Source organism: Mixophyes fleayi, chromosome 4 (genome assembly GCF_038048845.1).
Source record: "Mixophyes fleayi isolate aMixFle1 chromosome 4, aMixFle1.hap1, whole genome shotgun sequence".
Lineage (NCBI taxonomy): Eukaryota > Metazoa > Chordata > Amphibia > Anura > Limnodynastidae > Mixophyes > Mixophyes fleayi.
Genome location: NC_134405.1, coordinates 139,013,330 through 139,035,223, shown reverse-complemented (window position 1 = coordinate 139,035,223; position 21,894 = coordinate 139,013,330). Strand labels below are relative to the sequence as shown.

At 43.2% G+C, this 21,894-nt stretch overlaps 2 protein-coding genes across 4 annotated transcripts in view; one reads left to right on the top strand and one right to left on the bottom strand.

The window, feature by feature from the left end:
* NCAPH2 (non-SMC condensin II complex subunit H2) overlaps positions 1-13,046 on the top strand; it is a 65,815-nt gene extending 52,769 nt beyond the window's left edge. For all 3 annotated transcript variants that reach the window (XM_075208477.1, XM_075208478.1, XM_075208479.1), the window contains 4 exons: positions 11,262-11,317; positions 11,681-11,782; positions 12,052-12,201; positions 12,470-13,046. In XM_075208477.1, the coding sequence (XP_075064578.1) occupies positions 11,262-11,317; positions 11,681-11,782; positions 12,052-12,201; positions 12,470-12,610 (449 nt within the window). In that variant the 3' untranslated portion in view covers positions 12,611-13,046. The remainder of the gene's footprint in view (positions 1-11,261; positions 11,318-11,680; positions 11,783-12,051; positions 12,202-12,469) is intronic.
* A 6,791-nt stretch (positions 13,047-19,837) lies between these two features.
* Positions 19,838-21,667, bottom strand: SCO2 (synthesis of cytochrome C oxidase 2). Its single transcript, XM_075208476.1, has 2 exons — positions 21,511-21,667; positions 19,838-20,979 (listed from the first exon to the last, which is right to left on the bottom strand). Exon 2 carries the CDS (start codon positions 20,976-20,978, stop codon positions 20,151-20,153), a length of 828 nt encoding a protein of 275 aa, XP_075064577.1. The 5' UTR covers position 20,979; positions 21,511-21,667; the 3' UTR covers positions 19,838-20,150.
* Positions 21,668-21,894: the final 227 nt, after the last annotated feature.

Here is a 21,894-nt window from a genome sequence, read left to right as displayed (position 1 = left end):
CTTCTGTCTTTTTTCAGTCTGAAATATTTGGATGTGTTTTCAATTAATTCCAAACTTTCTGCGCTCATTTTTGCTGCCAGGCGTTCTTTATAGCTGCGCTTTTTGTCAGCTAATGCAAATTCAAAACGTACACTGGAGTCTTTGTCGTTTTGACTAGATTACTCTGTTTGGTTCGTAGCTGGAACAAATCATTCTGGTAGCCACGGGAGGCAAGTGCTTTTTTTTTTTCTGCCCGTCAGCGGTGCTAAACCAAAGCATCCCATATTTCGGTCCTTTCGTCCCTCTGGTAGGTAATGGGCAGCTCCCACCAGAGGGCAGCCTTCTTCCTCTAGGGGAAGTTCCCATAGGAAAGATGCGGGGCTCCAAAGCCGTCAGACAAGACCTCCGTATAACAGGATAACCTGCCACTATATTGTGGTGGTGACGGCCAGTCTGTTGTGATTTCAAGATCTGTGGTGTGCCTCGACTTGAGGCTATGCATTAGATCTTGTAAGTTTTCGCCCTGTGCAGATTCTTCACTACAGGTCTGCCCTTGTATGAGCTCAGGAGGCTTTCTGGCATCCCTAGACATAAAGAATGCCTACCTGCATGTCCCCATATTGGGTGGGCATCAGTATGTTCTTCGCTTTGTTGTCCTCGGCGCATTATCAGTTCTGGGCTTTACCCTTTGGTCTTCCTCATGCCCCAAGGGTTTTTACCAAAATTATGGCCGTTATGGCAATTCTCCAGCGCTTTTGGGGCATCATTAAGCTGACAGAATCTGTCTTCCTTCACATTATTTACCTGACTATTTAATTTCTGGAGACTCACAACTGGATTCTAAATCTGCCCAAGTCATCTTTAACTCCAGCATTACGAATGCAGTTTCTGGCTTTAACTTTGACTTTGATTGCTTGCTATAGGCAACATCTTCAAACCCACCAGAAACTTGTAGCTTGAAAGGTCAGCTTGGTCCTTTTTATAGTCAAACTAGAGATGTTCTTTCTCTGCTACATGAAACTATTCGGAGCCATGGTGTCCATGTTTAAAGCTGTACCCTTCGCCCAGTTTAATTTTTGGTTGCTCCCTAGGAAACTTCTCAGAAAATGGTTCAAATCCACCCTTCATCTGGTCTCCCCAGGGTCAAGGAGTTCTGGCCGGCTGTCCCTAATTTGTAAATACTACAGCGGTAGCTTGCCTGAACAGTCAGGGGAGAACCACATAGTACCATGGCAATGCGTGAGACCGTGGATCATGGACTGGATGAAACGCTATGTTCCGGTAATCTCGCCCATTTTCGTCCCAGGGATGGAGTACTGAGGCTGATTACCATAGCCGCATCAGGATCAACCTGGGAGAATGGTCCCTTACACAGAGGTCTTGGCTCTTCTGGTTCAACATTGGAGTTAGGCAGAGATTGATCCAATGGCATCCCTCCTGAACTTCAAGGCCCTTCTTTTCTGTGCGGAGTCAAGGGATCCAGCGGCAAGATACAGATGTCATTGACCATTTTGTGCAGTTTCATCTGGTATATCTGTTTCCGGTCCTTTCCATGGGTGCTCAAGAAGCTAAAAAGAGAATGGATACACGCCAATCTGGTGGTTTCAGATTGTCCATGCAGGACGTGGTACTCTGACATCCTAGGGATTGCAGTAGGTAGGTCCAACTTACTGGTTGTCTCTTCATCCAGATCTTCTGGTACAAGGTCCTCTTCACTGCCTCTTTAGGTAATTTTTCTTTAACGATCTGACTACTGAAACCCTGATTCTTGGGGCCAGGGTTTTTTTCACAAAAGGTTGTGCAGACTATGATTAAAGTGCGGAAAAGTTCTTCCTCTAAGTTAATATTGTGTGTGGAAGGCTTACATTCAGTGGTGTGAAGGTCATGGTTTTCACACAGTTTTCAGTCTTTCCCACTTGTTATCCTTTCTGCAGAGTGGTTTTGATAAAGGTCTCCGTCTCTCTTCTCTGGAACTGCAAGTTTCATTGCGCTATATTTTTCAGCGATAGTTGGTGGTCATGCAGGATATGCAGACTTTTCTACAAGGGGTTCTACATGCTCAGCTCCACATTTTACACATCCAGGAGAACCTTCAGATCTTAATTTGGTACACAGGGCTCTTACTAAGTAGCCTTCGGATTCTGTTATATATCGGTCATTTTACTTGGAAGGTGGTGTTTTACTCGCTATTTCTTCAGCTCGTCTGGTGACTAAGTTGGGGGTGCTGTAATTCAACTCCCCCCCCCCCCTTTCTGTTGTTTCATTCTGACAGGGCGGTTCTTCCCACTAAACCCTCTTTTGTGCCAAAGGTAGTCTCCGGTTTTCACTTGAACCAGGAAATTGTTGTTCTGGCGTTTTGTCATATGCCACAGGCTTCTGATGCATCCTTGCACCTTCTGGATGTGGTCTGGGCCCTCGGGTGCTATGTGGGTTCGTAAAACGAACGTCCTTTTAATCCTGTGTAATGCCCACAAGCGTGTTTGGCTGACATCTAAGCAATCTACTGCTGGTTGGCTTACATTCACCATTTGTTTGGCTTATGTTCAGGCAGCTAGACCTGTGCCAGTGGGCTTGAAGGCTCATTCGACCAGGACTATTTGAATTACGTGGGCTAAACATAACGCTACTTTGGGCAAACAGTTGTGCCAGGCTGCTATATGGTCGGTCATCTGTCCACACAATTTTCAAATTCTACAGGTTGCAGGGCTTTGCATCTAAGAATGCTAGTTCTGTGTGCAGCTGTTTCAGAGCAATCCCTCTCTTAGGGGCTGCTTTGGAATGTCCCCATTGTCACAGTGTCCCCCCAAATGGCAGGAAATAGAAACAAGGATTTTTTATTCACTGTAAAATCCATGTCTATAACTCCACTGAGGGCCACTGCGCTCTCTCCCCTTGTTCTGGCTGTTGTGTTGTCGGTGTTTGATTGTTTGAGATTTTTTTTTTTGTTACACCCAGTTAGGCATTCTCCTCTGTACCTTGTTTTACCAAAACTGCAGATGGCTTCAGATGGGGAAGGGGGGGATGCATAGTAGTGTAGAAGCTATACACTCAAATAGTTTGAGTTTTAAAGTGTCTTTACTCCAGATCCACCTATTATATCTCTGTTGTCTCAGTGTTCCCCAATGGAGTCAGAGAAATGGATTTTATGTTGACTACAAAATCCTCTTTGTATTCTGGAAAATCCTATGACTACGTCATTGGCATTGGTCAGTTATCAGCCAAATTTACATTTTGGGCATGTGCCTCATGCAGTATGAGGCTAGTGCAAAATAGGGTAACACTTTGGGCTCTGCTAACAATAAAATAATATTAAGAACTGCGATGAGGTTTTACATGGCTCTAATAAAAACAAGTTAACTTATATATTGCGAAGACTTAATATCCTATGTGGTTATGAAGAGGTCCCAGAGACTGCTTCTAGAATATCCAGATGGTCACCTTTGCAGTTGCAAGTCCTTTTGGTCTCTTTAATCAAATTAGATCTAAACCTAAATAAACTATTTTTGGAATATTTTAGAATGTAAACTGTTCATTTTAAATGTTTTATTATTAATTTTGTAATTCCTTAACACAAGATTCACCTGACAAATGTAAGTTAATCTAACCGCCAGACATACCAATGTGCATTAGCACATGATCAATAAATGCATATACACATGACACATCTCCCATCTACAGTGATCTCTGGAGGATATAGTATAGGACAATAAACTTTTATTTTGTGTCTTAACCTGAAGTCCCAGACTTATTCAATGTAGTGTGGGGTGGAAAGCATGTTTATATGTATATGGGCTGTGTTAGTCTGATCATGTTCTGTTGTGCTTTCCAAGCATTTGATAAATGGAAGCTCACAGGGTTCATTAGACCATGTAAGCAAATACAGAAACCTGTACCCAAGGTCTTAACAAAATGGATGCGGAATAAATGTAGAAGAAAGCTGCATTTGTTCTAGTGTGGGCTCTTGTTTGTGCACAGGGAGCTTCTGGCACTCCCAATTCCTCCTGTTTGCTAAAGTGGACCTGTACCCTTCATACAGTGGAGACAGTCTATTTAAGGCCTTAGACTACATGTTCTTGGATATTTTATATAAATGTCACCCCTATAAATATTAGTAGGGCAATACGTCAGTGACACCACTTAATAGCAAATTTTACGCTGCATACTGGTATAGCCTACAAAACATACCACCTCATCAGTGAAGCATGGTGGTGGTAGTGTCATGATGTGGGCATGTATGGCTGCCAATGGAACTGGTTCCCTTGTATTTATTGTTTATGTGACTGCTGACAAAAGCAGCAGGATGAATTCTGAAGTGTTTCGGGCAATATTATCTGCTCATATTCATTCAAATGCTTCAGAACTCATTGGACGGCGCTTCACAGTGCAGATGGACAATGACCCGAAGCATACTGCAAAAGCAACCAAAGAGTTTTTTAAGGCTAAAAAGTGGAATGTTATGCAATGGCCAAGTCAATCACCTGACCTGAATCTGATTGAGCATGCATTTCACTTGATGAAGACAAAACTGAAGGGAAAATGCCCCAAGAACAAGCAGGAACTGAAGACATTTGCAGTAGAGGCCTGGCAGAGCATCACCAGGAACGAAACCCAGCATCTGGTGATGTCTATGCGTTCCAGACTTCAGGCTGTAATTGACTGCAAAGGATTTGCAACAAAGTATTAAAAAGTGAAAGTTTGATGTAGGATTGTTTAGTTTGTCCCATTACTTTTGGTCCCTTAAAAAGTGTGAGGCACATATATAAACCAATGTAATTCTTACACTGGTCACCTGATTTGGATGTAAATCCCCTCAAATTAAAGCTGAAAGTCTGCAGTTAATGCACATCTTGTTTGTTTCATTTCAAATCCATTGTGGTGGTGTATAGAGCCCAAAATATGAGAATTGTGTCGCTGTCCCAATATTTATGGTCCTGACTGTAACTGATATTGAACTGTGAATATGATGAGTCCAATATTGCCAAAATAATGTCCTCACACTGGTGAAAAAAAATATCTTAGACCTGAAGTGTAGTTTTTTCTCTTTCATCCAGTCTGGGGGACACTGCTTACCATGGGTTGTGGAGGGAGCTTGGGGAGTTGGCACCTAACTAGTTAACTTTTAGTACTGCCGACAGACCCCTCCCCTCTACAATCCCCCTGCCCTCTCTTGTTCAGTTTTTTTTAGGTGCCCAGGAGTTGGGCAGTGTTTTTAGTATCTAGTGTAATTTTAACAAATTTTATTTCATTTTATTTTATTCTTCTTTTTTACAGGTGGCAGTGCTGGAGTGTGTTCTACTATAAAGAACACACTCACAGCTTGGCAGCGCAGGCATTTCCCCTGTCAGATGAGAGCCAGCGGCTCTCACTGGCAGGGACTGGAAGATTGGTGCCTGATTGAGGAGTCACAAGCGGTCTCAGGGACCGCTGTCACTCCTCCAGCCTCCCCGATAACCAGCGCTGCTATTACAGGCATAGAGTGCCGGTTATCGGATACTGAGGAAGCCAGCGGCCATTTTAGTTTTTCTTGCCACTCGATGCTGCGGAGAGAGGAGGAAGGGGGCTATACCACGATTCCCCCCTCATACATAGGAGGGGGGCGTCGGGTATCTTTCGCTGCGGAGACCTCTGTACTAGAGGTCTCCACTACTCTGCCACGCTCCATGCTTTTTCTTTTTTTATGGAGATGAATAGCTGCAGAGACAGCAATTACTGAAGGGGGGGAGCTAAAGCATAGAGTTCCCCCCTCCTTCCAGAGAGAGATGGTCTATCCCAGCCTTCTGGCGCCAAGAGAAGCCCGGGAAGAGTGAACAGAGCTGAGGGAGCAGGCACAGGACACTGCTGTTGGACTTCTCCCCTTTGTGGCCTATGGGCTAAGTATCAGCTTTATTAAACACATATATCGTTTTTTCTGTGTAAAAAAATTGGGCTAGTAAGGTTTACATTATAGTCTCCTACTTGCCTAAATTTTTATTGTGTTTAACCATTACAAGTTCAACTTTTATGATATATAGAGTAGTTGATTACTTGTTATTTAACTCTGTTTCTCTGCATACATTACTCTCTCTCTCTCCTCTCCTCGATTAACAATTTAGTCTTATGTGCTTGGTGTGCCTTCCTTTTATAAGAATGACAGATAAGGGAAAGGGCCCTATGGCAAAATATTTCACATGTTCAAAATGTCATGTAAAATTACCTTGTGGGCAAAAGGACCCTTTGGCGCTCTGCTCTGGCTGCGAAGCAGGGGCTCCCCCTGCGCAAACCCAGCAGATTTCAGCCCATCAGACGGAGGAACCGGCCTGGGTGGCCTCCCTGACACAGTCGGTTTCCTCACTAGCACAGATGGTTTTTCAATCTAACCAACTGCTATCTACTATGGCTACTTCGGTGGCTAATAATACTAGTACTCAGTCTGACCTCCCTGTTACCACAGGTTCTATTGGAACGTCTTTACCAGGACCTTCCTCTGCTCTTACAGACCAGGCGCCTGTTCTCACAGAACCGGCATGGTCTACAGCTTTTATTAGGGGTTTGAATAAACTTAACCAGTTGCTTGATTCCCCAAACATCCCGCATACTAAAAGAAAGAGGCCTAGATCTGAAAATCCCCTTATGGTCCTTTCAGATTCTGAGGAGTGTTCTGAGGACGAGGGGGCAGATTATTCCGATCCTGACCAGGTTCAATCTCTGGAGCAGGATGAAAATTCCAAAAGCCAATTTATTAATGATTTGGTTTTTGCTGTTAGACAGGCGTTGGACCTCCCAGAACCGGAGGATCCTACCCCTAGAGACAGAAATCTCTTTAAGAAGGCCAAAAGGAAGGCTATCCGTTTCCCCCCTTCTAAAGAACTTAAAGACATTGCAGAAGGAGCATAGAAACAACCTGAGAAAAGGTTCTCGGTCCCCAGAAGGTTCTCCTCCCTGTATCCCTTGCAGGAGGAAGATGTAGTTCGTTGGGAGAGTATTCCAAAAGTGGATGTTCCCATACCCCGTTTGGCAAAACACACCTTACTTCCAGCTCCCGGTTCAGCGTCCCTTCCGGATGCCAATGACCGAAAAGTTGAATCCCAGCTGAAATCTATTTTTACGGCTGCAGATTCTTCCTTTAGACCCACATTTGCTTCATCTTTGGTTGCTAGAGCCATGGAAGTATGGGCAGACCAGCTGGCAGAGGCCTTACAGGACTCTGAATTACTCCCCCTGGCCTTGCATTTGAAGGAGGTATCGGGGTACCTTTATGAGGCGGCCCAAAATTCAGCGGCCGTCTCCTCCTCTATACAGGCTGCATCCATTTCAGCTAGAAGAACGCTATGGCTGAAATCCTGGGAAGGAGATGCGGAATCAAAAAAGTCAGTTGAAATAATTCCTTTTTCAGCAGCAGGTTTGTTTGGTCCCGAATTAGATACCTTGATCTACCAGGCAACGGGGGGCAAAAGCACTTCCTTGCCGGTATTCCCCAGCAGGGGCCGAAACCCTCGGGTCAGCTCTTTTCGTCAGCCCTTTCGGGGAACCTCCTTGTCTAGAGTACAGTTATTTAGAGGTAGACAGCCTAACGCTCGAGGCTCCTCTTCTAGGGGGAGATCCTTGTTCGCCGCTAAGCGCCAGGCCTCCAAGAACCAGGAGAAGCCTGCGTCCTGACGACCACTCGGTTCTCCTGGAAGGGGCGCCAGTGGGGGGTCGTCTGTCTTTGTTTCAAAAACAGTGGGCAGCGTCCTCCCAAGACTCTTGGATTCGGGGCATTATATCAAGGGGGTACAGAATAGACCTGCTGGGCCCCATACCTCATCGTTTCTTCGTAACCCCTCTACCCCGAGATCCAACAAGAAGACAGGCAATACAGGATTGTGTCGCCTCTCTTCTTTCACAGAAAGTTATCTGCAGGGTTCCAGATTACCAGAAGGGACGGGTTTTATTCAAACCTGTTCCTTGTCAAGAAGCCGGACTGCTCCTTCCGACCCATCTTAAACCTAAAGGGCCTCAATGTTCACCTAAAGGTCGACAGATTTCGAATGGAATCGCTGAGGTCAGTAATAAATGGTTTGGAGAAAGATCAATTTATGGCTTCCATAGACATAAAAGATGCATACCTCCACGTTCCCATTTGGAGCGACCATCAGTCCCTCCTCAGATTCACAGTGGGATCCTCCCATTATCAGTTTCAGGCCCTCCCCTTCGGCCTCTCCACTGCGCCGAGGGTTTTCACGAAGATTATGTCGGTGATGGCAGCGCATCTTCACCTTCTAGGAGTTAAGGTCGTGCCTTACCTGGATGACCTGCTCATCAAATCCTCCTCAGAGAATTGCTTACGTTATCACTTGTCCCTCACCTTGGCGGTTCTCAAGGACAACGGATAGCTGATCAACTTAAAGAAATCCCAGATGGTTCCGTGTCAACGCATGCTTTTCCTAGGCCTCATCATGGACACCAGCCAGCAAAAGGTGTTCCTGCCTGTCGACAAGATCGCTTCAATTCAGAACATAACACAGGTCTTGTCCTCTCCCAGCCTCTCAATCCACTTGTGCATGAGGCTGCTGGGAAATATGGTGGCCTCCTTCGAGGTCATTCCCTTTGGTCGAGCTCACTCTCGTTGTTTTCAGTGGGATCTGTTGACGAAATGGTCAGGATCCCACCTACGCCTAGATCTCCAGAGGATCTCTCTATCCCAGAGGACGGAAGAATCACTCCAGTGGTGGCTGATTCAGGATCACATGACAGTAGGCAGATCCTTCTCTCCATGGTCATGGATCATAGCCACGACAGACGCCAGCCTGAAGGGTTGGGGGGCGATAATCCTACACCTCCGACTCCAGGGCCTTTGGTCGGTTCAGGAATCAACCCTATCAATAAACGTGCTGGAATTGAAGGCTATTCTTTTGGCCCTCAGGGGAGGCCAGGCCCTCCTCCAGGGCCATCCTGTCAGGGTTCAGTCTGACAATGCCACGGCTGTGGCATACATCAACAGACAGGGAGGAACCAAGAGTGCAGCTGCAATGAAGAGTGTAGCTGCGATCTTGATTTGGGCAGAACAATATGTTCCAGCCATATCGGCGGTTTTTATTCCAGGAATAAACAATTAGGAAGCCGACTATCGAAGTCGCAACCAGATGATGCCCGGGGAATGGTCCCTCCACCTGGAAGTTTTTCAGTCTCTGGTTCAGAGGTGGGGTCTTCCGGACATAGATCTCATGGCCTCCAGACACAACAGGAAGGTCCTCAGGTTTTGCGCAAGGGCAAGAGACCCCTTAGCGGTGGCAGTGGACGTCATGACGATGTCATGGGAGTTCAGGCTGGGATACCTGTTTCCGCCGATTCCCATGCTTCCTCGCGTACTCAGACGAGTAAGACAGGGCGGTCTACCAGTAATTCTAGTAGCTCCCTCATGGCCGCGCCGAGTCTGGTACGCAGACATAATCTCTATGGCGAAAGGACCGGGGTTCCGTCTTCCGTCTCGAGACGACCTTCTTCTGCAAGGTCCATTCCGTCACCAGAATTTACCTCAGCTCAGTTTAACGGCATGGCTGTTGAAGCCAGCCTCTGGAGGGCTAGAGGTTTTTCCTGCAGCGTGGTGAACACTATGATGCGAGCTAGGAAGCCAGTTTCAGCTCGCATCTATCACCAGATTTGGAGAGCCTACATTAGATGGTGCGAAAATAGGACATGCCACTCATCCTCCTTTCGCCTCTCCCGCTTGTTAGCCTTCCTTCAGGATGGCCTGGAAGCAGGTCTTAGGTTAGGTTCCTTAAAAGTCCAGGTATCGGCACTTTCAGTATTTTTTCATATGAAATTAGCAGATTTACCAGATATTAGGACTTTCCTCCAGGGAGTCTTGCACATTCAGCCTCCCTATGTTCCGCCTACAGCACCATGGGATCTCAACCTGGTACTGGGTATGCTTAAGGGGCCCCCCTTTGAGCCCTTACGTGTGGCAGAATTAAAGTGGTTGACCTGGAAGGTCCTTTTCCTTTTGGTTATCGCATCTGCTCGAAGAGTTTCAGAATTTGTCTTGTCGGGAACCTTATTTGGTTTTCCACGAGGACAGAGCGTTGTTGAGAACCCTCCTTTCTTTCGTTCCTAAAGTAGTTTCGGCTTTCCATCTTAACCATGAAATTGTAGTTCCGGTTTTTTCATCTACTTCCCAGTCGGATCATCAGTCTATGGAAAAGTTAGATGTGGTTAGGGCTCTCCGCATTTATGTCAAAAGAACTTCTCAGATTAGACGTACTGATTCCCTGTTTGTTCTTTATGATGCTAATAAGAGAGGCTGGACAGCCTCAAAACAGTCCATCGCAAGATGGATTACGGCAACCATTAAGCAAGCTTACATAAAGGCTAACCGTCCTGTGCCGGAGAGACTTACGGCCCATTCCACCAGATCGGTAGGGGCGTCGTGGGCAGCGAGAAATGGGGCTTTTGCAGGGCAGCCACCTGGTCCTCTGTCCACACCTTTACAAAATTCTACCAATTTAATGTATTTGCATCTGCGGATGCAAATTTCGCTCGTAATGCTTTGCGAGCGGGATTTTCAGAGTAGTCCCACCCTTTGGGGGGCTGCTTTAGAACGTCCCCATGGTAAGCAGTGTTCCCCAGACTGGATGAAAGAGAAAAGAGGATTTATGTACTTACGTTAAATCCGTTTCTCTGATTCCGTCTGCGGGACACTGCGATCCCTCCCTTCTGCTGTTCTTCTGTGTGCTCTTGTTTGACTGGCCTTTTTCCTTGGGCTTTTTAATAAACTGAACAAGAGGGGGCAGGGGGATTGTAGAGGGGAGGGGTCTGTCGGCAGTACTAAAAGTTAACTAGTTAGGTGCCAACTCCCCAAGCTCCCTCCACAACCCATGGTAAGCAGTGTCCCCCAGATGGAATCAGAGAAACGGATTTAACGTAAGTACATAAATTCTCTTTTTCTTAGAGAGTATCACACATCAGATATTCTGCTCTGTTGGCTGTTAAAGAGCAGCTAGCATAAATTAATGCCAGCAGCAATACAAATGCTGTGGTGAAAAAGTTAAAACAAATTGTGTTTTTGTTTTTTTCTGTTGTTTCTCCTGCAACTGTTACATCAGCATTATACAGCAGTTGAAAAATTAACTTTGATACTATGTATAACCTTTCAAGAAGTGTATTGTATAGCAGCTTTTCCTTGCAGTAAAATCGTGATCACCAGACAAAAGCTATTGATTAACCAATGAACCTTTGCATCAATGCTTTGGATTGTAGATTTGTAATTCATAAAATAATATTGGACAGGGGCAGCTATCAATGACTCTGGATATTTTACTTTTCAGATCAGATGGACCTCCAAGATCAACTGTCCTATGAACAGCTAGTGAGAAGAAATGTGGTAGGTGTCATGCATGTTCCATTGCTTCAACTACTGTGGAATTGAACATTGTTTAAATTTTTGTTTTGCATAGCTTAAACATGCCAAAGGCACAAACTATTTCACCCAGAATTATAGGTTTCTAAGCAGCTGATGACTATAATAATGATGGTAAACAATTTAATTTGTAGGTGCAACATATCGCATCAGTCCATGCTTATCTGTGCATAGTTTGGCTTGTCATTAAGTAACAAACCATGAAAATATTCAGAATTAAATGTGATTGGAAAATACATATAACAATGACATTTTCATTTTTATATACAAAATATTAAACAATGTTTAAGTGACTTTTTTTTTTCTATTTGACTCTTCCTTTTCTAGGAGCTTTTTATCGCTAATTCTCAGAAGTATGCTCAAGAGACAGTACTGTCACTGCGTGTGCGAGAGTGGGAGGATAAGATGTGGCCCCAACTGCAAGAACAGGTAGAACATATGACTTAATGAACAGCAAGTAGCAACACACAGCATCTCCCACAGTGATCTATTTTGCTATTTGTGCCTGAACTCTGGACCATTTTAAGTTCTACTAGTCGCTATTTTCTAAATTATTGTGAACATACGTAAGGTTTGATTGGTTGGCATAGCAAGGATTTACAGCTCATTCCAGAAGATTGTAAATTCTGTACATTCATCATGTTTGCATCTGTATAATACTTAAACATAAGTACATTGTTCCATATATTTTCCTGCAGGAAGAACGTGGAGCTTTTGACATTCATGACTATGGTGATCGTTTGGTGTCGCAATTCAACCAGGTGGGAGAATGGCGATCCTTTGCAAGTCTTATGGCACACAGGCAGCCTTATGAGGTGTGCAGATATCTGTTGGCATCTCTACAACTGGTGAGTTTCCCTCCATATCCCCCCACATTTATAATCTAAATAACTCAATAGGCATGCATATCAGTATTGTAAATGTAATCTTTGTTACCCATTTTCAACAAAATCTCAATGTATGGTAACATACAGAGCACTGGGGACACTGCAGTGTGTTGCTGGTGAGTTATGAGTTATCAATGTTGAGTTGCTGCTGTTGCATGTTACACATACATAAGTTTGAAGAATTGTTTGCAATAATATTTGATCGATTTTTATTTATTTTTAATACCAGGCCAATGATTACACAGTAGAGGTATCGCAGGAACCGGGGCTACAAGAAGGACTGGACACAATGGCCCTACGTCTCCTCAGTCAGCAGAAGGCACATGAAAGGTTCAAGACATATACTGCTCCATCTGTCACAGATAACTGACCACAAGTCTTTGCCATGCACTTCATCTTTCAATGGAGACATGTCCACCCTTTAACTATTTTGTAATCTAAAGACCAAAAGAAAAGAGAAACAGTCTTTGAATCTATTCAAAGTGAAGCCCAGTTACATCTTGCATAAATTTGCTGCCATAAGAAAATACTATAGTACTGCCTCGTGGCGCATTGGCCTATTCAGGCTTGCTGTATGCATTGAGAACTGTATATTGGCACACAGTGATTTTAATAAACATCTCTGCCATGCCATTATCAATGCTCCTCTGATGTTACCTCTGGATATGTGTGCATTTTCTTCATAGGCACCAAATGTTTGTTTTTTTTATATTCGTATTCTGTACATACATGTTTTTAAAACAATACTTTGTACAACATATATATATATATATATTTTAATCTGTATAAAATGAAGCTGTAGACCATGTTATTGATTTTCTATGCTTATGTTTCTTAACTCTGGTTGTGCATTTTATGGACAGCAATATTGAAGGAATTAGTGGGGTGCATGTTTTAGTTTAACACTGGGTGTGTTAAAGAATTATGCAGCAATCTCTACACCACAATTTTACAAAGGCCCTGCTTGCAAGCTTACAATCTATGGGATATATTATATTCCTGTAGTAATTCATTTCTAAAGTGTTTTCTTTGCACTAGTTGCTCCAGAAAAGTTGTGAATATCAGACAGACCATTTCTGAAATAGGATTTGGATAGTATTCTATTGTATACAGTCAGAGAAGACAGTAGTTACTCTGGGCAGCATGAATTATTAGCCACTCAAACAACTGCTTTGTTACTTTTAAATCCTATATACTAGTAAAAGCGTGTACTGTTCATTCCCAGGGGTAGATTTACTAAAACGTCTAAAAAGGAAGAGCCTGGTTCTAGCTGTCATCTTCTGTAATGTACTAGTTGTTAAATTATAGCTAGAATTGTTATCTTTTATTTATAAGGCACCGCAAGGATTCTGCAGTACTGTACATAGGGGGTTAGAACATACAACAAAATAAGAACAAAAGTGACAAAATTATATAAATACAAACAAAAAATATACATAATTACAACCGGCAAATTGACATTATGTAAGTAAAACATTAGGAGACAAGACCCCGGCTCAAGCTTACATTCTAGATGAGATGGGTGGCCACATAGAGGTTGCCCATGAGTGGGTGAGGCTGGAAAGTTAGGAGTGCCAATAGGCTTAAATGGGGAAAAAAAAAAAGAGTGGCTTGGAGACTGATGAATAGTCTAACTAGGTATGAAAGTTGCTTTCCAGAGATTCGGAGCAGCTGTGGGAGTGCGAATGGGTTATCAATAAGGAGGTATAGTGGTGGTATTAGCAAAGAGGAGTGGGTGGTAGGGAGTGTTTGTGGAAATTAAGTTCGATATGTAGAAGAGAGAAGAGTGGTTGAAATCTTTGTAGGTGATGGTAAGGCATTCTTAAGCGATCAAGGAGCCAGTGTAGAGACTATCAAAGAGGAGTTGTAGAGCAAAATGAGACTGGCAGCAGCATTGTGGACAGATTGAAGTGGGGAGAGACAGGATAAAGGAAGGCCAGAGAGGAGAGGGTTACAGTAATCAATTTGATATTGATAATGAAGAAGCAAAGGGGGGTGGCAACTGTAATTACCTTGTTTAAACATGTTCAGTTTAAAAAAGCCCTGGGAAATCCAAGAGGTGGTGGCTGACAGAGTTGGAGACGAGAAAGGAGGGGCAGGGCGAGATTGGGGGAAGAGGGCTAGACTTGGTTGTCTTCTCCAGTATCACCTCTATGCAGGTGTTAAGGTATGATGAGATCACCTAGGGAAAGTGTAGAGGGTGAAGAGTAGGGGGCCAAGGACAGACCCTTGGTGGATGTAGACATGAAGGGGGAGAAGTGGAGTCGGTTCTGGCACAGAGCAAAGAAGCTGTTTGTGAGGTAGGTGAACCGTGCAAAGGTAGTGTCACAGAGGTTGATGATGACTTTGAGGATTTGTAAGAGGAGAGGGTGGTCAACTTGGATTGAGTAGGGAGAAAATACCCTTGGCTTTTTCAGTGAGGATGTCATTAGTGACCTTGGGGAAGCTAGTTTCAGTGGAATGGAGGGATCAAAAGCCAGATTTAAGTGGGTCCATGAGGGAGAGAAAGGTGCCGAGCTGGTTGTAGACAACCCACTCAAGAACATTGAAGACAAAATGGAAGAACGGAGATGTGGCAAGGGAAGTATTTTGAATATGGGGGAGATCAGGGCATGTTTCAGTGACTAGGGACCAGACAATAGGAAACCAGAAACACAGGAGGTGCAAGGAGCCTGAAGAAATGAATCCAAATGGACTCCAGTTTGAAAAGTAGTAAAGTGCAGTGAGGTAGTGAGTGGGCAAAGGAGTGAGTTAAAGGTGGTGAAAAACAGGTTTGGGAGGAGATTAGAAATTTAAATTAGGACTATTGAAAGAATTAGATTCTGATCGCTTGTGATTAGCAGCACAAACTTTTCCATTTTAGAAAATTGCCCCTCTAGTGTGTGATGGTATTTTTACTCTGAACTACACATAGTGGCTGTTACTGGACAATACTGGTCTAGTCTTAAGTATACAGGGCAGTTTAGTGTGGGAAAAAATCCTACGTAGAATTGGTTAGACCCTGTATTACAGCTTGCAGCAATCGGGATGGAAAGGGACAAGATAACAATTTAGATTTCTAATGAAGAGGAGCAATCTAGATTTGCCAGCCAATATCCAGATGAATATGACTAGCAGTTCATGGAGACACATTGTTTCCTAGTTAAGGTGGGGGGTTTTTTTTTGGTTTTTTTTTAACATGAACACCTAGTATAAACCTGGAATGGTCATATCCTACTAAAGAAAGGGTAACCACATTTAATTGAATGACCATTACTTTTACTAAGATGTTTGCATCCACATTTTACAGTGACATCAGGCAGTATGTGCTACATTGTGCTGGGGGCTTTCTTGGTGTGGATGTCAGCACTGTTGTTACTTCATAAAAGGATAGTAGGAGTGTACCCACTTCCAAAAAAAAATGTCAATATGGATCTCCTTTTCACTATGTAACCTTGTACAGAACAATTGGAAAACCATCAGGCTTTTTGGGTTTTCAATGAATGTGATCCATAAACTGTCTCTGAGATTGGTTATGTCCTCCTAGGGGATTGAGGGAAAATTGATATAATTTAATTCATGCTTTTTTTTTTTTTGTATAAAAAACTCAAGTGTACAGCGCTGCATAACATCACCTGAAATATTTACATATATCAGTTGCGTCTGTGACTAGCCACTTGGTTGCCATTATTTCAACTACACTATTTCCAGAGATCTCCACTCTTGTCAAAGCTAATGCTCTACCATTTTTGTTGCCTTTCCCAAAAGCATTCTGTTGTGAGGATAATAAAAGCTTTCTAGTAGTTCCTGATAAGTGTAAGGCATACATACATTTATGAGCCATTTAATTAAATTGTTTATCTTCTATCTGTAAAGCCTGTTCCATCTGAGTAAGTTCTTAAACCAGGTCAAGTTCTCTACTTAAGTTTCTATGTCTCAAGATAGTTGATCAGAGTAAGTTGAGTCTATGGTAATCATTTGAAGTTCTGCTTTTGTTTACATTTATCAATGACTATAGGATTATCCAATCATAAGGGGCTTTGCCACAATACTTTACACCCTGCCATACCCAAGGTTCTCAAAGTCACCAGTAAAGGGGAGAATTCACAAGTTCCTAACAGGGAAAAGCCCCTTTGGATTTAAATACCAGATATATGTAGGACAAAGGTCAGCATGGTGGTGTAGCAATTAGCACTTCTGCCTCTCAGCACTGGAATCGTGAGTTCAATTCCTGACCATGGCCTCCGTTGTGTGGAGTTTGTATGTTCTCCCCGTGTTTGCATGGGTTTCCTCTAGGCTCTATGGTTTCAACACACACACTCCAAAAACACTGGTAGGTAAATTGGCTGCTATCAAATTGACCTTAGTCCCTCTCAGTGTGTGTGTGTGTGTATATATGTTAAGGAATTTAGACTGTAAGGTCCAATGGAGCAGAGACTGATGAGTGAGTTCTATGTACGGTGCTGCAGAATTAGTGGTGCTATATAAATAGCTGCTGGTGATGAAAAGGTTATAGGTTGAGGAATGGCATGTGAAGGATGTAATAGCCTGGTGTCATACAGTGAAAAGATTGAATGAGGGAGTGCAGATACTAATTGAACAATTATTTAATCTATAGCGTAACAGTCAATGTAATGTTAAGTCTATTAAAATTTCCAAGAAAAGAGTAGTCAGGAGAGTTAATCTGGAGATCTCTTGCAGTATTTGTATGTCAACAGGATGTGGGATGTATAAACCTACCAAAATCAATCTCATTCAGTGGACAGCAGCATGGAAATATACATCTCTCACTTGCAGCCCCCTGGAGTACAAAATTAGTAGCCCTATGAACTAGGATGGAGATTCCTAGTGGTATATTTACTAAACTGCGGGTTTGTAAAAGTGGAGATGTTGCCTATTTCAGCCAGATTCTAGCTTTCATTTATTTAGTGCATTCTACAAAATGACAGCTAGAATCTGATAGGTTGTTATAGGCAACATCTCCACTTTTTCAAACCCACAGTTTAGTAAATATACCCCCTAGTGTGTAAGTGGAATAAACTAAGCACTACAGTACTACTGAATAAATATATAACTGAGTAAAATAAATGTATAAAGCAGCTCTTTTCGTTTCTGAGTCTTTGACACCATTATATGCCTCAATGTTGGAATTGTACTTCTTCAGATACTGTAAAATCTAGGCCTTCATTTAAGACTACTGGTGTTACAATGGATTGTTTTGCATATCCTGGACATACTTCTAGGTTGATAGGGACAGTTTAATCTGCCGTACAGTAGACCATGTAGATATTTTTTTTAATGCCTTGCATACGCTGCTTGCATGGAATCAGTGCATGGCAGAAGTATTAAACAATGCTTATAACAAATTTATACAACCTAGATTGCACCCCACATTATAGCACCACACCCTCAGAAGATGCAATCGCAAATTTCCTTCATAAAGCAGGACTCCCTACTTTATCTCATTCCACCATATAACAAATTAAGAAATCTCACTAGAAATTACTCGGGTTATAAAAGGCAGAAAAACGCTAAATCTCCTGGCCCAGGTGGCTGTTCCGCAGCCTATTATAAGAAATTTGTAGATGTTCTGGTTCCTCATTCCCACTCTGTATTCAAGCTATTATCAAAGGGACTTCCTTCCTGAAATCTATGCTAGAAGATCCAAGATCGTGGTCATATTGAAAGAAGGAAAAGATCGATGTAAATGTGGGAGCTATAGACCAATGTCATTGTTTAACAGTGATATTAAATTATATGCTAAGATCCTGGATAATCATCTAAACAGGATCATCTGAGCAATGATCCATTATGATCAAGTAGGCTTTATCCCAGGGAATCAGGCCAAGAATAACACGAGAAGAGCAATTGATCTCATACAAATTATAAATAAGAGTAACTTGCCAGTGACCATATTATCCTTAGATATGGAGAAAGCTATTGACAGGAAATCCTGGAGGTATATGTCTCAGGCTCTAAAGACCATTGATTAACAGGTATATTCCTTATTGGAGTTGCTGCTCTCTATGCTTTCCCAGCAGCTAGGATGTTGGTTAATGGCTCGCTCTCTGACACTATCCTAATCTCAAAAGGGGGACTAGGCAGGGTTGCCCCTTGTCTTCGCATTGGTGATGGTGCCCCTTGCAGCGGTGATCAGAAATGCCAAATCTATACATGGAGTGGAGGTGGGTGACCAGCTATATAAGATCTCCTTATTCGGGAGTGACGTTCTTTTGTCTCACTCATCCCCAGGGTTTCCATTCCTGCACTATATGAACTAATAGATATGTTTGGCAGTCTCTCTGGATATAAAATAAACGTCTCTAAATTAGATACTATGCTGTTACACACTCCACAGCTTAATAAGGAAAAGATTCAAGCCAATATCAGACTTAAATGGCAAACTCGTAAAATAAAATACCTAGGAGTATATATTACTTCTTTGTATGAACGCATATACCAGAATTTCCCCCAACTTATTGGGCAGACAGCGGGGCAGAGGAGTGTGACAGTGGGGCAGACAACGGGGCAGACAGAGGAGTGTGACAGCGGGGCAGAGGAGGGGCACAGCGGGGCAGGCAGCGGGGCAAAGGAGTGTGACAGCAGGGCAGAGGAGGGGCACAGCGGGGCAGACAAGCGTGACAGAGGAGTGTGACAGCGGGGCAGACAACGGGGCAGACAGAGGAGCGTGACAGCGGGGCAGACAACGGGGCAGACAGGAGTGTGACAGCGGGGCAGAGGAGCGTGACAGCAGGGCAGACAGTGGGGCAAAGGAGTGTGACAGGGCAGAGGAGGGGCACAGCGGGGCAGACAAGCGTGACAGGCAGAGGAGTGTGACAGCGGGGCAGAGGAGGGGGACACAGCGTGAGAGGGGCAGTGAAGGGGGACAGCGTGACAGAGGGCAGAGGAGGGGGGGGGGCATTGTGAGAGAGGGCAGAGGAGGGGGGACAGCGAGACAGAGGGGGCAGTGTGAGAGAGGACAGTGTGTCTGGATGCAGAGGGGGCATTTTTGCATACAACTAAATAAGTATTTCTGTCCTGACCTAAATACTTATTCCATTTTTTTGACCCAACTACTTCTAAAACAGGACTGCTCAATAATTATATTGGAGGGGTGCCTTGAAAAAATTTGGAGACTCTAAGGGTGCCGCGAACTGCAAAAGTTTGGGAACCACTGCTCTACACTATGCCTCTTGTCTGTCACATTTGTTTTTATAATTGCATCCATGCATTTCTTATTCTGTTCAACTTTACCCACATTCCTGTTTTCATTCAGGCTATGTCGTCTGTATTATTATGTCAGATGTTATGGAATCTGTGGTGCCTTGTAAATAAACGATGATGATGAAAAAGAAGAAGAAATTGGTTGATCTGTGTTTATGGCAATGTTTCAGCAATAAAATCTACACTGATTGCTGTAATATAATGTGTATGTAACAACTTGAATCTTATATCTGTATCACCAGGCAAATAACACATAATACCTCCAATGTATGTTTCTCCACAAAATTATTCTTCAAGTTTTCTTCTGTTTCATTATCTTTGTGCTCTGTGCATTATAGATATGTAAACTTCAATTCATGCACAATATGCAGATAAGAAATATTTATTTACCAACAACCTGAAAGTCATTTTTATTGGCAGTCTAATGACATTAAACACCTGGAGCATTTTGTGACTGGATTGTACCATGTTAAAAGGAATGTCATTTTGCATGAGAGATGCTGTGTCACTGAGTAGCAATGTGCAGTTATGTGCAACTGTACAAGGAAAAAAGAACAATTAGGAGGGAGGGTTGAAGATTTATAAAAAAAAAACAAACTTAAACACAACTGGCTCAAGGTGATTAGTACAATTTTGTACTAGACAGCACAGACCAGCAGCAAAGTGTAAAATCAAATAAAAGGGAGTGATGTAGATCAAGTTGACTGTTAGCTGAATATTGATTTGTAGGTATTCATGTGCCGTTTCACACTTTCTGCTATATCTTGATCATTTTTACTACGGTTATAGTAATCTGTAAATAATCCATCAGGGTTCAGCAAATAAATGAGAATTGTGTGATCTATAATGTAGTCGTTATCCTCATCAGGAGGTCCTGCACTATAGTACACACGATATGCTTGTGCTACTGCCTTCACCTGCTCCTCAGTGCCTGTCAGCCCTTTGAGCCGTGGGTGAAACTCACTGACATACTTTGCTAGTGCTGCCACATTGTCACGCTCAGGATCCACTGTAATAAAGACAGGCAAGACTGATGGCACCATGGGGTCCTTATCCAGCAAAGAAACTGCTGAACTCAGCTTTTCCAGTTCGTCTGGACAGATATCAGGACAGTGTGTAAAGCCAAAGTACATCAATACCCAATTTCCTCTCAAGTCTTTTTTAGAGCAAGGCTGACCCTTATGGTCAATAAGATTGAAGTCCCCTTGACCAACTGCCAGGGTTTGAAGCTGTTGAATGCGCTCCAGCTTTTTCTTCTCTCGTTTCTCCCACCGTAGGTAACCCCAGACTCCCACTGCAGCTCCACCAATAACACAGCTCACAATCAACCTTATGTGCAAAGGAACAGGAGCCTTTGAGGATCCTGATTGCTGAGTTTTTAGTAACGGGGGAGATGTGAATACTTTTCTTCCAGGGACTGCACATTTTATTTGGTTAGGGTAGCTCTTTGAAAATAAAATCATTGAACTCATTACTCCTCGGTTTAGGGAAGGACACATAGACCATCTACAAATACTTTGTAAGTGCCGTAGCATCCTGGGTGATGAGAGAAAACACATATTGTTATATAGAAACATTAATAATCGGTGGCAACAATAATAGAGTACAGTTGTTTTTTTTTATAGATCAGTGTTTACACAACTGTAAGCATGAAGGGAAGCAAAATTAGATTTTATAGATATCACTATCAAAATATGATTTGCCTGTTGTTGTGGCACAAAAGTTTGATGATAGTGAGTGGTTATAGATGTGTATATGAAGGTAGAACCGAGGCAGCATCAATTAAGTGCTGTAAATACTATGTTACATGGCACGTTACCGACTTTATTGAGTTTTAGCCACTTATTGCCCTCAGGGTCATTTGAGATAGGCATGCCTGGTATAAACATTATGTAGTGTATTTAAGGGTGTTATTATAAGTAGCAGCTTCAAAGTCACACTTTCACACGCTTCACTTACACCAAGATAGTAAATGAATCACATTACGAAACCGCGTAAATTATTTAGAGAATGGAACCGATCACATTAATTTGTAATATAAAACACATCCCACGCTGATGTACACACCTGAGACTCCCTTTAATTTCCTATTCCGGTTATTGAATGGTAGTGGCTAGATCCCCTCCGACGTCACTGTGACCTCACCAGGTCATGTGACTGCAGGAGTCACCTGATACACAGTGCTGGAGCTGCAGCAAATCTTCCTGTTCCTGTAGCTGGAAGTCACTGGTGGAGAAAAAGGTAAAAAGGAGGGGTAATGTGATGGAGGGGAGGGGCATGTGTGTGTAAAGCATGTGAGCACAAGGGGGCATGTGTGGGCAGAGGGGACATGCATGGGTAAAGCGTGTGAGCACAAGGGGGCATGTGTGGGTATAGCGTGTGGGCAGTGGGGACATGCGTGGGTAAAGTGTGTGGACAGTAGTGGGTAAAGCGTGTGGGCAGAGGGGGCAT

Excerpts from the sequence above, each read along its gene's own strand:
- SCO2 (XM_075208476.1), bottom strand. The coding sequence starts at position 20,978 with ATGCTACGGCACTTACAAAGTATTTGTAGATGGTCTATGTGTCCTTCC.